At 35.9% G+C, this 15,511-nt stretch overlaps 1 protein-coding gene across 4 annotated transcripts in view; it reads right to left on the bottom strand.

Moving 5' to 3' along the window:
• Window positions 1-15,511, bottom strand: part of LOC150094869 (dynein regulatory complex subunit 3-like) — a 304,780-nt gene that overhangs the window by 194,789 nt on the left and 94,480 nt on the right. For all 4 annotated transcript variants that reach the window (XM_090411304.1, XM_090411301.1, XM_090411303.1 and 1 more), the window contains one exon: window positions 1,569-1,735. In XM_090411304.1, coding sequence (XP_090267430.1) covers window positions 1,569-1,735 — 167 coding nt within the window. The remainder of the gene's footprint in view (window positions 1-1,568; window positions 1,736-15,511) is intronic.

The raw sequence follows: 15,511 nt of genomic DNA, 5'->3' as shown, positions 1-15,511 counted from the left end.
GAAGATTATTAATAGTGAAATGGAAATGGTCTGAGACTGTTTAAAGAAAGAAGTACTAAAGTGCATACGGCATAAAGCAGAGGATGCAAAAAAAAAAAAAAAAAAAAGAATGAAACCATTGGAGAAGGAATATAAAGAAAAGGTGATCAGCATGCATATGAGAAATACTAGCCACAGGCAATAAGCACTCCTTACCTTGCTGGTCAATGTGACTAAGCAGCAAGGTAAGGAGGCTAAATCAGATTTTTAGAGAAAATTAAATAAGTAGGCATAGGAAATCCTCAGAGTTCTTTTGCTATGTAGGAAGTAATAAAAAGAACGATTATGGAAGGATAACTTTAATCTATGCTGGCAGATTTTGCTATTTCCTATCAGAAATGGCTATTTCAGATTTTTCTTATCATAATTTAACAGTGTTGACAGATTATGACAGGAATAGCTGAGTTGCTAAGTGATCACTTTGCAGGCGTATATCATCTAGATGGAGATACAGAAATTGCCAATGAGTAGAGACTGATGTGAGAATCAACATAGACAATGTAGAAAAATAAATAACAATGTGAATACAGCAGTGGGTTTGGATGGTAATTTTCCAGTTCTCTTACACATTACTGGCAAGTAATGTGTAAGAGAAGTGGAAAATTAATCAAATTCTCAGTTCTGGCAAAATTCTGAAGGAGTGGAAAGAGGATCAAATAGTTCCATTACTAAAGAATGGTTCAAAAAAGAAACAGCAAATTACAGACCATAAAAGGCAGGTCTTGCCTTAGCAACATGTTCAATTTTATAACAGAGAAACAGCTGAATTTGATAAGGGGAAATGGCTATACCATGATACTGCTGGACTCTGCAAAGACATTTGACAAGCATATCGCATGTTTGCAATCATATGCCTGGGGAAGTTCGATTCCCATTGATGACATGAGGAGCTTAAAGATCTTCCTCAGCCATAGCCAAATAAGCCGGTCTTTGGTGTGGACAGCAGGGTTTTTCCCACCAGTTTATCTGGGGTTTTTCATCTCGCAAGCAGGCAAACCGGCCCCGTGAACACACACGGATCTACAGTCATAAATACTTAACCCCCCATGAGGGGGCTCGACTCGGCCCATTAGAGATGGGGGAGAAATAGGGAGGAAACTCCATACGAATAAATCGCTAAAAATTGTATAAGGAGGGTGTCAGCAGAGGAGTGAGGTCAGGTTCTTTGCATGGAGAGTGGTTGATGAGTGGAATGCATTGCTTGAGTGCATTGTGAATGTAGACACATTGAATCAGTTTAAAGCACGGTTGATGAGCATTGTTTGCAAAGTGTGTACCTCCCACAATGACTCTCTGACTCCATGGTGGTCAATGTTAATAATAATGGTTCTGATCAGAAGATGAGGAGACACAAATTAAAAACTTAAAAACTACTAGGTTAAGCAATAAAGTGAGCTTGTTATTCCATGAAACATTACTAATTCCATAATGCATGCTTAACACTTAAATTTTTAATTCTTGAAATAATAATTTAATCTTAGACTTCAAACTAATGATGTAAATAATCTGAATATAATAAAAATTCATACGTTGCTTGTATCTTTAATCCTGTTACATCCAACTGAAAATATCTGAAGGCCTTGTAATTCATCTAAATTTTCAAGTTTTGTAATCTTGTTGTGATACAAACTTAAATCCTTTATGTTTACTAGTTTCTCTAAGCCTTCAATGATTTCAATATTATTAAATGACAAATCTGAAAAAGAAGTGAGAATCTATGAACAAAGGAGATGTGCCTTTTCAAACTTGCAAAATTATTTAAATATATTACCATAAAAGCATACACAGTTGTGTCTCTTTAAATATCTCAACGATGTTTACCATACTTCTTGTAAGAAAACAATATAGCTACCATTATTCTGATTACTTTTGAAATGGTTTTTTTTTTTACTTATTGTTGTTTGGGTAAGAATTGCTATCCTCATCAAATTCCTGATATGTACCCTCAAGGGTACATATCAGGAATTTGATGTACAGGATACTATGACAATTAAATTTTCATTATTACTTAGCATCCTATACTGACAAATTATTTCCAAATTATTCTGCAGTTTTCCTTTGGCTCTCTCTCTCTCTCTTTCCTAACTCGGGTTTTTCATCCCAAATACAGACAAATCGGCCCTTCAGAACACACGCAATTTACACACAAAAAATACTAGCTGTGGTGGTGGTGGTGGGGATGATGGGCAGTAGATAGCAGTGATGTAGATGATTGGTAGTAGAGGTTCGGTGTAGAGGGGTGGAGATGGAGAGTTGTACAATAGGTGTCCTCCCGCGATAAGTCTTTAGACTCCTTGGAGGTGTCATGAAAATAATAATAAAACAAAATAATAATAATAATAATAAATACCTGTTGTGCTAACCTTTAAATATCTCAACCATCTTGCCTTTCCGCATGCTGTTTATGTTACTATACCATCTTAGATTAAAAGCCTCCATAGCTCATTTGGTTTCAATGATGCCCTTTGGCTGGAAAGACCTAGGCTCAAGTCTCGTCTAGAATATAAAGAACCTTTATTAGGGCTTCTCATCTGACAGTGAATAAGGTGAGCTACTAAAGAGCTGTCACTACGCAACATAAGCCTCTCACAGACAAGTCATCCCCACCGTCCAGCAGTATAGCCTGTTTTCACAAACAGAGCTCTGGTGAACATTACTGCAGCAAATGCAAATAGACCTCTAGGTGGTAGATGTCTTTCATCACCCGGTGAAATCCAACCACCTTGCTTATTAGAGACCTGAAGTGGCTGCAGCTATGTTTGGTCGCTAGAGTAAGGGTTCTGGTTTCTGTGCCCTGCACTCTTCCCACATGGAGTGAGAGTGATACCCTCAATGACATACCAATTCACTGTAGGGGGCCCCAGACTCTCCGACATTCGAGGGTACAGCAATAAAACAGTTCTGCAGGCCAGCCACTAGTTAGTGCATGTAACTGAACCATGTAGTAATAAACCTGGAGGCTTACAGATCAGCTAGCAACAAATCCTGCAACCATGTAATATTTTGCCAGTTCATGACTGGAGGGAGATCAAATACTGTGGCTGCAAGGGGAAACTGTTGAGGTCACATATGGATAGGAGACTGACTTCCCTCTGTGTGGGCAGTATGTTTGCGAATCTGTCACCTCTCACTGAAAGTCCCACTTCTTTTTTTATCTCTTCCTCACCAAACACAATGAACCACAACGGAAAGAAATTCGTTTCTACTGTAGATCTCAAAAATTCTTTCACACAAAATAGTTTTTAAAAAAAAAAAAAAAAATCTAACCAAACAACCCACCGACACTAATTCTTACCATAAAAAAGTTTCTATATTCACTTCGCCAACATTCATGGCCTAAACAGCAATATAAACAATGTGCACCACCATCTACAGTAATCTAAACCAGTACTATTCCTTTCAGAAACCAAACTGGCAACCTCAACTGCCCAAAGTACACATTACACAGCTCTTTCCACCAAAAGGGTGCTACTTGTGCATTCGTCAGAACTGATATACCATCCTAGAGACTGCAAATCCTTGAATATTCCACTGTTTGATTTGCTTTGACTCAAAATTTCTCTACCAAATCAGCCTTGGCCTTTTCATATGCTCCCACAATCGTGCTCCAAATTGCATCAACCACTCTCATCTCTTCAACTCTCTCTCTCTCTCTCTAAAGCTGGACTTTCTGTGTCTAAATATCCCAATTATGAGGTCATCCTTTTTGGGTATTTCAATGTCCACATCTCATATTGCCTCCCCTTCTCCAGTTTTGCTGATCAAGCAGGAAGGGATGCCGAGTTATTTGCCATCAGCAATGACCTAGCTCAGATCATAAATTTTCGTACCAGAATAACAGATGATCCCCACCAGCCCACCAACATACTTAGCTTCTTCCTAACAAGCTCCCTTTCCAGGTATACTATGGTTGTCAGTTCTATTCTTGGAAATTCAGACCACAACCTCATACAAGTCTTTTTTGGCCACAAAACAACCTTCACCCGCCAGTTTACAGTCTTGTGTCCTTTGAGACTAGAAGGGTGCCAACTGGGAAGACCTCCATAACTTCTATTCCTCCTTGCCTTTTCAATCTTGGCCTAACTACTGCTTCAGTTATTCTGATCCAAACCATGCTCAGACCGAATAACAGAAATCATCCTTACAGGAATGAACAGGTCAATCCCTTATTCCACTCCAAATTGTCAGTGACCACCTAAGCCTTGGTTCTCAAAAAAGTGTGCCAATGCTGTAAAAGAAAAAAAACCTGTGCTTACCATAATTGGCTAAGACCAAAACTCCAGCTTCCCATTCTGGAGCTCACAACAGCTGCAAAAGAATTATCACAAAATCAAGTCAGACTTAGAAAGGGCCAAATGCTGCAAACTCGCCTCCTGTCCAAATGGCAGTCGCTCCTTCTGGTCCTTGCCAAGGCCAATGGACACAACTTCTGCCCACCCAGATTTCCACCACTCTCACATCCCAATGGTACTGTAGTTACCTCACCTAAACACAAGGCCAACTTACTGGCATTGCTCTTCTTTTCCAGTTCCTGCAGTAATGACCTGGACAAAGTTCCCTCCAATCCACAATGAACGGCTCGATTCATGTCTCTCATAGTCTTCCAACAAAAAAAAATCTGAAGAATCCTTAATAACCTGAACACAAACAAGGCATTTGGTCCTGATGGTAGCCCACCTACTGTGTTAAAAAAATTGTGCCCCAGAACTAAACCTATCCTGTATTGCCTCTTCAACCTACCCTATTCAACTGGCATCTACCCGACAATATGGAAACAGGCCCATATCAATGCAATCCCAAAGAAAGGTGATAAAAGTCAACCAATGAACTACCATCCAATTGCTCTAACTTCTATTCTCTCAAAAATTAAGGAGAAGGTCATTAACAACCAACTCTTGAACCATATCAACTAATAAATGATCAGAAGTATGGATTCCGCCACTTGCGATCTACAGATGATCTTGCTTTCACCACCCACCTCTGCATTCAGGCTATGGAGAAATTAGAAGCTTAAACTCATGTAGTTGCCCTCAACATTTCAAAAGCATTTGATTGGGTTTGGCACATGGGCCTATTCACCAAAACTGCCATCCTATAATCTGCCTTCCTCACAATGAAACTGGATCATTAACTTTCTTACTGGTCTCTCACTATGTGTCATGAGGAATGGTTTACTCTCCTCAGATTTCCCCACCAATGCAGGAGTACCCAGGGTTCTTTTCTTTCACCCACTCGCTTCCTGTTGTACATAAATGACCAGCTCTCACAGACTTCCAATCCTATCCATAGTTTTGGTAACAGTACACTCCATTTCTCCTTCACATTTGATAAACCTTGTAATGCTCAAGTATTAGAATCCTCAAGATCTACCATGACCAGGGACCTGAACTCAGATCTTCTAGCTATATCCCAGTGGGTCAAGAACAACCTTGTAAACTTCAATGCCACCAAAATGCAATTCTGTCTGATCTTTCACAAGAAAGAGCTCGAATCCTTTCCCTCCTTACCTTCAGTACCGAGATATCCAAACATGATCAGATTTCTCGTTTTTGACTGACTTGCCTCTGATCATTCCTGGCACAAATATATTCCAACTATAGCTTCTGCAGCAGCCAGGAAAAGTTGGTGTACTTTTTCACAGAAGACACTACTTCACACCTGCTAACTCTATACAAAGTCGAAATCTGCCCTGCCATGGGATATTGCTCCCATATTTGGGTTGGTGCACCAAAATCCTCTCTATGATTGCTTGATTTTATTCAGAAGAGGACAATCAGCTAATTAATGATCCCTCTCTCACAGACTTTCAGTTTCTGCCTTGTGCTTCTTCTAAAGATATTTTCATGGATGGTGCTCTGCTGAATTGGTCACTATTATTCTTCCAGTCTCCTCCAAAATCATTAAAACAAGAGCCACTGCTAAACTACACCCTTTTACAGTCCATTTCAACTTACCAAACTATCTTCACTGCCTCTCCTTTCATTCTATCTGCTTCTGTCCTTTGGAACAGTCTTCCCCACTCTGTTTTCCCCAAAGATTGCAACCCTCAGCTGTTCAAGCAAAATGCAAACAGATTCCTCCTTTTTTCTATTTCTCTTGCCCATACCTAATGTGCTATAGGTCTTGTTGCCTTGTTTTGTGTGGAATGGATATTAAAAAAAAAGCCAGTCATATACAGAGGTGCCAGTTTTTTTTTACATTAGAAACCCAAGTTTCTAATCCCACAAAACTGGCATACCAGCCAAAAGAACACATAAAATATACAGACATGAGACTATGAAAATAAGGATTAATTACCCTATTGCATCAGATCATGTTTCAAAAGCCTAAATGGTGCATTGTGGTCTATGAGTAAAACAGAACAGAAAATTACCTTAGATTCACTCTACTCAAATTTCTAAATGCTGACTAGTCAAAATCATTCTAATATCATCATTTTTTAAAATGAGTCTGCCACTGAAGCTATCTGTTTACCTCTTCTTCTTACTCCTCCCCACCTCAATTTTTGTCAGAACAGTCATATCTATGTTCTCTAGTTAAATGCTTGAATTAACTGTTTTATTTCTAACTCAACTCTCAGATGAATAAAGTAAAATTAGTTTAAACAGTGTCTTATATACTACTATTTTGTGTTCTTCCATATTTTCTGGTGTTAATGGTTTAGTTTTAAACTATATTCTTTGTATTTTGTAATTCATACTTAGATCCTGAAAAACCTGCCAGCTATTAAATAACAAAACTTGTCAGTCACTTTATTATTTTTTAATTCTTTATAGTTTCCTTTTAAAGATATTAACATTCCAATGTTTCTGAATTATTCATGGTCAACTGGTGAAAAGATGTTTGGAGATACACTTAAGCCAGTGCCAGCCATTCTTACCGTCAACTTTTTTTTTTTTTTTTCAGACATCACAAAGTTAATAATAATGACAAATACCTGAGATATTTCTGTTCAGGGCATGAACTAGATCATGTTCTATACAAAAATGAGCTTCAAATCACATAGAGAAAGAGAGAAAAAGAGAGAGAGAGAGAGAGAGAGAGAATATACACAAAATAAGAAAATTATTATGCTATTAAGATAGTGATATCTACAGAATGCTTCAGGATGTAAGATCATACAGGAGATCTGAAACAGGCGTGATCATTTATTTTTCTCAAGGACAAAAATAAATGTCACACTGAAGGGGAAATTATCTATGAAAGCTTTAAAATGAATGAAAACTGAATATCTTTCAATAGTGAAGTGCAGCTTCACATTCCATTTCAGTAGTGAAATGGCAAATGTGAAAAACATTGAATGATTTAGATAGAGGCATGTGGTGAAATGGTCTGCAAGAATACAAACAATCAGAGCCCCTTCATTAATTCAAAATAGATGGTCATAGAAAAGAAGAAATTATACTGAAAGTTCTGGCATGGAAGTCAGCCTGTACCTTGTAGAGAAAAATATAACAAAAATATGTGTAAAAAGAGCTCAACAAAAGTCATGAAAAGACTGAGAAAAATACAGAAGATAAATATCATGAAAGCAGCAGAATGTTCTAGGGTCTACTTAAAGCTCAGCAGAAATAAGCAGCAAATACTGTAAAAGAAATCAGGTATGATAAAGATGAAATAAAAATTGACAACTACAAGGTTTTTCTGGATAATACATTATACTTGCCAAGAAATTATTATTATTATTATTATTATTATAATTACCCAAGACATGGAGTCAAAGACTAATCTAAGAGGTCTTTTTATCAAACACACAGCTCATCATGCCATGCTTTAAACACACTCAAATTCTCTGCAGACACCACATTCTCAGGCAAGGCATTCCAATATTCCAATCATTCATAACTCTGCATGAAAAAACCTGCTTCTCACTACCCCTACTCACACCCTCCTTATACAGCTTCCAGGGATGATCTCTGGTTCTCCCCTGATCTCCCACTATTTTCTATAGAGCCACTCCAGCATTGAACTTGTAGGTCTCTATCATATCTCCTCCTCCTCCTGTCCACCAGACTCTTCAAGTTGCATCTTCTCAAATATTCTTATTTAATCCTTCATCCAAGAGTAAGCAAGTAGCCACTATATACAAGTAGCTTAGTCATGAAGATTCTTCGAGCAAGCAAAGTTTGCTTATACTTTATTAAAAGATTAAACAAGAATATAATTTTTTGGCAAATATAATTTACTTTGTAACCAAGTGAAAAAAGAAAACTTTCTACAGCATTTTTACAATATGGGAGTACTGCACTTTAACAGTACTTTTTTTTTTACTACTTTAACATAGAAAGTATATGACTTCAATATTAATGCAATCTTAGTATCATCTTAGTCTGGCTCCCACTGATGACATTTTAATAATGTTCATCTTTGGGCCTGACTCCAGGGAGTAGAGTGGTTCTGTTTAGTAGGAGGCTTTTGCCTCTCACTAAGCAGAGCTATTAATGAGAGTTTAATGAGTTTAGTAGTGATCCTTTGGGGTCACTCTGTGAAATTTAGAGCAATCTAAATCACTCTAAATCATTCAATGTTTTTTGAGAGGTATCCCGGTACTTTAATAGTACCTCAATTTTTTTCACCATACAGTGGAGGGAAATATTTAATTGTAGTTAAAGATGTGGAAACAAGGGATAAACTATTACTGGGTTTTACATTCAAAGGAAGCACAGAAATTCCTGGAATGGTGAGAAGCTAGGTTAAAACAGTAAAAATCAAGAGATTTCCAATGGAATATACAGAGAACAGTAATAAAATTCTTCTAGACATTCTGAAAATTGGGTACAATCAGTAATATACAAAAGTGTATATCAGGTGAAGATCCAAACTGGTTTTCTAGTGAGGTCACCTTCATAATGGATACGATCACGACCTTACCAAATTTTAACATTGGTACAACTCAAGTTATGGTGCACTATCACAAAGTACAGAGGTAATCATTATTTCAAACCCTGTCAGAAATGAAAACGTTCTGAACATTGCATTAACACCTGTCCTTTCAGAACATTTGCTGAAAGAGTGGGAGCACTGATAGAACCAATTAGGCATATACATCAGAGAGGCATAAAGAAGACTTCCTGGATCTTCCAATTCAGTATAGTAAAGATGGTGCTTTCAAACAAACTATACTTGGTAAAATCACAAAAAGTACTCAATCAATTCAGCCAGAAATTAGTCCCAAAATTGCAGAACTGCAGGAGCCATTTTCCCAGTCAGTCAAATATGGATAGAACAACTTCTTCTTCTTGGCTTCACGTATTAGGCAATTGTTTTCCTGTAACGTTTTCAAGGGTTTAAAAAGTCTTCTGCCCATCTCCTCCTCCTCCTGGGGCTTCCTCTTGATCAGTGTCTCTTTGGTTTATATTTCCAAGCAATATTTGGCCATCTGTCCTCATTCATTCTTTCTATGTGGTTTTTCCAGTTCTTTCTATAGTTTGTGATGTCTTCTGTTATGTTAATTATGGATAACCATTTTCTTATTTCTTCATTTCTTATCTTGTCAACTCTTTTATAGCCTGCAAGCGGTCTTAGGAACTTCATTTCTGCAGCTTCCACTTTTCCTTTATCTTGCTCTCTCCAAGTCCATGTTTCATTGCCATATTTCAGAATTGGTTTAGCTATTATTTTATATAGTTTTATTTGGGTTGTTCTAGACATCTATTTACTGAAGTGTCTATTCAAAATTCCAATGACTGCTAGGAATTTTTGCTTTTCATATGCAATGTCAATTTCTCAATTGGGGCTTATGTAATTTCCTAGATATTTAAATTTGTTCACTTGTTCTATTACTTTGTTGTGGATGACTAGTTTGCATCTTTTAATTTCTTTACCTTGAAATGTCATTGATTTTGCTTTATTTATTGAGATTTTCATGTCATACTGTTCTATTGTTTTATTCAATACATGTAAATTTTTCTGTAATTGGTCTTCATTTTCAGCAAAAATAACTTGGGCGTCAGCATACAGAAGGCTGATTAATTCTTTATTTCCTCTTTTAATTCCTATGGTTTTGTTTTTCTTCTGTTCTCTTGAAATTTTTTCCATATACATGTACTGAAGAGTATTGGTGATAATCCACTTCCTTGAATGAGACTTCTATTGGTTTTAATTTTTTCAGTTGTTTCATTATTAATTTTGATTTTGATATAGCTTTCTTCCATTATATTTGCTATTGCTTTTATGGTTTGAGGTGGAGCTTTCAGTTCATACAGTATATATTGATTAATTTTATTCTGTTGATTTGATCATATGCTTTCTCATAATCTAGGAAGGCCATATATGTTGGCAGATTAAATTCTATTCTTTTTTCTACAATTTGTTTGAGTGTAAATGTGGGATCTTCCTTTCCTAAAGCCACATTGTTCTTCTCCAATAATTTCCTCGGCCCATGGTGTTAATTTACTTTTTCTTATATCTAGATATATTTTATAGCATGTATTTAATAAGGATATTCCTCTGTAGTTTCCACAATCCTTTCTGTTTCCTTTTTTGAATATGTTTATAACCATTAGTGTCTTCCATTCTTGTGGGATGTTTCCTTCTTCCCATATTCTGTTTAGAAATTTGATTAATTGTAATTGAAACAGTTTAGTGTTGCATTTGTATAGTTCTGAATTTATTCCATCTTCTCCTGTAGCTTTTCTATTTTTTAGTTTTTCCAATATTTTCTTTAGATCATTTAATTGTATTGGTTCTTCATTTGTTAGTTGACTTATTACTTGTTTTATTTCAATTTGATTATCATTGTTTAGAAGCTGGGTATAGTGACTGGTGAATTCTTTTGTGGAGAGGCCTTCTAATTGTGGATTATCCTTTGTTCTTGAGTCATTTTTTTTAATGATTTTATAGCTCTTTAGTTGAGGTCCATTTATATCATGCTCCAATCTTGATACAAATTTTTCCCAGTCTTGTCTTCTGATTTTCCTGGTTTCTCTTGTTATTGCTATGATTCTTTTATATTCACTATCGTTTAACCATTTTAGGTAATTTCTTTTTTTGTTCTAATTAAAGATTCTATTTCTGGGTTCCAGGTTCTTAGTCCTTTCCTTTTTCTTCACACTTTTGTTCCTATGGCTTCATATGGTGGTTGTTTTACTTTATTTAATGTTTTGTCATTCATTTTCCATATCTATATATCTTCATTTATTTTCTTTGTATGACTTGTAAGTCTTCTTTGATATATTTCTCTGATACCATCTTGCTGTAACAGTTCTATCTTAAATTGCTCCTGCTTTTGATTTGTTGTTCTTGTATTGTTTCTATTTCTCTGGTTTGGGATGTTAATAGTACTGATTAATAAATGGTGGTCTGAGTCAATATTGCATCCTCTGTATACTCTGCATTTCTTACCAACTTCTTTAGTTTTTCACCCACTATTATATAGCCAGAAGGCAAAGCTGGCTGTCTTCAATACAGTCTATGTCCCCATCCTCACCTATGGTCATGAGAGTTGGGTAATGACCGAAAGAATGCGGACACGAATCCAAGCGGCTGAAATGAGGTTCCTTCAAGGGGTTGTGGGGCTGACAAAACTCGACAGAGTCAGAAGCTCTGCAATTCGGGAAACCCTCAATACTCAACCGCTGCTTCTCCGTGTTGAGAGATCACAGTTGCACTGGTACGGGCACCTGGTCAGAATGCCACAAGAGAGGCTCCCTCAGCAGGCCCTCTTTGCCAAGCCAGAGGGTGGGAGGCCACATGGAAGGCCAAGGACTCGCTGGATAGATTATATCCAAAACCTTGGGTGGACACATTTGGGAATCCCACCAGAACACTTAAGCTTGGTGGCAGAGGATCGTGACCATTGGAAGTTCCTCTTGCAGCTGTTGCCCCCACAACCCAATTAGGAAGAGTGGGCCTTGAAGATGTATGTATGTACTATATAGCCAATGATGCTTTTATATCCTCTGGCTTCCCATGTATATTTATGTATATTCTTTATGTTTAAAGAAGCTGTTGGTGATTTTCAAACTATTATAGGCCAAATTCCCTGAATTCTCTTTATGGTGTTTTCTCCTTGATTACCTATTAAATCTTTAAATATATTTGATCCAATTCTGGCATTGAAATCACCTACAATGTTTAAGTAATCTTGTTTATTTGTATTCTAAATTACATTTTGGAGGTTTTTATAGAATTCTTCCGTTTCGATTTTTTTTTCCCTTCTTCGGGTGCATATATTCCTATGATTGTGATAAATTTTTTATTTAATTTAAGTCTAGCCATTATTATTCTTTCAGAGATCCAATTATGATTCAATTTTGTCCTTCCATTTATTGCTAATCATGAATAGCTATACCTGCAGCTGCTCATTTTTCGTTGGATACTCCACTGTATATTAAACTGTAGTCCTGAAGTTCTGTAGAGCCTTTTGATTTTTTCTTTGTTTCCAAAATTACTGCTATTTCTTTGAATGGAACAACATTAGTTGAAATCACCAATAATGAACCTAGTATAACAACTGAACAGATACAAGACAAAATACAAACAAACGAAACTGTTATACAAGGAGAAACTGGAGAAGAAACAGAAAAGTAAGACAATTGAAAGAACATAATATGAATACAAGATCATCAAAAAAGAAAACACGAATTATTAAAAAATTGAGGATAAACAAAAAAATAACAAGATACATATTAAAGAAAAGGAACTAAATCTAAAAGAAGAAGAAATAATAAAAAAATGTAAAGATGGAGATGATTGTGGATCATCAAATGAAGATTCCTCAGGCTCAGAAGAGTTTATGGAGTATGGGGGACCATCTCATGCTAATAAAGGGAAAGCAAGAGATACAATTAAAGAAAAAATAATAAATTGATGGAAGTTTTTTACTTGGTTATGTTACCAATTATATATTTGGTTTTATTCTTTATCCAAGTGTAAGCAAACAAAGTTTGCACCTGAAGTATTTTCAGGATTGGGGCAACTCGTGGAAAAGGTGGTATAAGTTCCCATCACTTGCCTTAGTATCTCCCATAATGCAAACCACATCTCCTTGCAGACACGTATAATGCTATGCATTAAGGAAAGGGCCATGACCCAGACCGGTTTCGACCTTTATTGAGGTCTCATTAGTGGGAGCAGACCCAGAGGTGGTGATACCAAGGTGGAAGTAATGGAGAAGTCATATTTATCTATACTAGTTGCCAAAAGGTGTAATGGAGGAAGTAATGGAGAAGTCATATTTACCTATACCAGTTGCCAAAAGGTGTTGCACATTATTAAAATTCTCTAGATTACAGATAAATTGATGGAGATACTGAGGCAAGTGATGAGAACTTATACCACCTTTACAATGAGTTGCCCCAGTCCTGAAAATACTTCAGCTAAAACATCTTGACATCAACATGTCAGATCATAATCCAGTTCCACTTAAATTCTACTTCATGAACAAGTAGAGATCAGTTCTGCAGCACGGAGACTTCTACCAAATTTTCTTTGATCTTTTCAACCAAATTTCAGGCCCATTGTTCAAACTAGAATAATGTTACCTGGAACTCAGATATGTAGTTAAAATTCAAACAAGCAGAAAAATAGAATATGATTGAATGGGGAAAGGAACAGCTTTCGTCAAAGGAAAAATGTGAAAGACCTATGTTTTAAGGATACTTGTGACATAATGACTGAATAATATAAGCACATAAACACAAGAAAGATATTTAATTAACCAAATATTTTGGTCTGGAAATAGCAGACCATCTTCAGTGGCACTGCAAGAACAGTTTAAAAAAAAAAAAATACACAGTGGAATACTAACAATAGATCATTTAAAAATAGAACAAGCTGCATGATGTTATATCACTAAATATTAAAGGGAATATTTTTAGACAGAGACATGATTGAAATAAATATATTAATTAATAATATTAAATAACATAAAATTAATATGAATTAATGAGTTATCCTGATTAGACTTTCCCAGATTTTTGATATAGATATACAGTCATTCCAATTCAGGTTAGGATGATGGAGTAAGGCCTCTACGCTTTCTTTGAATAAACATTCAAATTTATAACGGGATCTATGTAAGAGGCGAGTTTTTGACCAAAGGATGTTGTGGTTAGTTTCAATCCCGTGCTGGGCCAATCCAGATTTTTCAGGTTTGTTGTAATGAATGGAGGATTGATGTTCTTGGATTCTTTTTTCAAGAGAACATCCAGTTTGTCCAAAATAGGAGAGATCACAGTTGCAGGGAATTTGATAAATTCCAGGGACATAGTTCAGCGTTTGTCTTTAGGAGAAGGCAAATGGGAAGACAATTTGTTAATAGGTGAATACATAGCTGTTAACTCATATTTCTTCAGAATTCTTGCGATAGGTTCTGAAATCCTGGAGATGTATGGAATTGGAACTCGACGTATTTAATCTTTGTTGTTTAGTGGTGGATTATAAGAATCGAGAAGATGTTGTATACTCTTTTCGGAAAAGCTATGACGTTTCATGTGTTGTTGGATAGTAGAAAGTTCTTTCTGTAGAAAATTAGAAGTAGAACAATTAGTTTTGGCTCTTCTGATTAGACATTTTATGATTCCTGTTTTTTGACAAGGATGATGGGCTGATTCTTTAACTTTCTACTATCCAACAACACACGAAACTCAATGGCTTTTCCGAAAAGAGTACTCAACATCTTCTCGATTCTTATAATCCACCACAAAACAACAAAGATTCAATATGTCGAGTTCCAATTCCATACATCTCGGGATTTCAGAACCTATCACAAGAATTCTGAAGAAATATGAGTTAACAGCTACGTATTCACCTATTAACAAATTATCTTCCCATTTTCCTTCTCCTAAAGACAAACGCTCAATTATGTCTCTTCCTGGAGTTTATCAAATTCCCTGCAACTGTGATCTCTCCTATTTTGGACAAACTGGATGTTCTCTTGAAAAAAGAATTCATTATCACAACAAACCTGAAAAATCTGGATTGGTTCAGCATGGGATTGAAACTAACCACAACATCCTTTGGTCAAAAACTCACCTCTTACATAGATCCCGTTATAAATTTGAACATTTATTCAAAGAAAGTGTAGAGGTCTTACTCCATCATCCTAACCTGAATCGGAATGACTGTATATCTATATCAAAAATCTTGGAAAGTCTAATCAGGATAACTCATTAATTCATATTAATTTTATGTTATTTAATATTATTAATTAATATATTTATTTTTTCAATCATGTCTCTGCCTAAAAATATTCCCTTTAATACTTAGTGATATAACATCACGTGGCTTGTTCTATTTTTAAATGATCTATTGTTAGTATTCCACCTTGTATTTTTTTATTTTTTTTAAACTGTTCTTGTAGTGCCACTGAAGATGGTCTGCTATTTCCAGACCAAAATATTTGTTTAATTAAATATCTTTCTTGTGTTCATGTGCTTATATTATTCTGTGAAAGACCTGGATAAAGAGAGAAGTTGGTTTAAGCGTGTGGACAGACTTATGTGTTCGTCGAACATGTTGATTATTATTT

The sequence above is a fragment of the Typopeltis vanoorti genome, chromosome 21 (assembly GCF_054136105.1).
Source record: "Typopeltis vanoorti isolate ZY-2024b chromosome 21, IOZ_Tvanoo_1.0, whole genome shotgun sequence".
Taxonomy (NCBI): domain Eukaryota; kingdom Metazoa; phylum Arthropoda; class Arachnida; order Uropygi; family Thelyphonidae; genus Typopeltis; species Typopeltis vanoorti.
The sequence above is the reverse complement of the archived record's forward strand: the minus strand, read 5'-3'. Positions and strand labels throughout refer to the sequence as shown.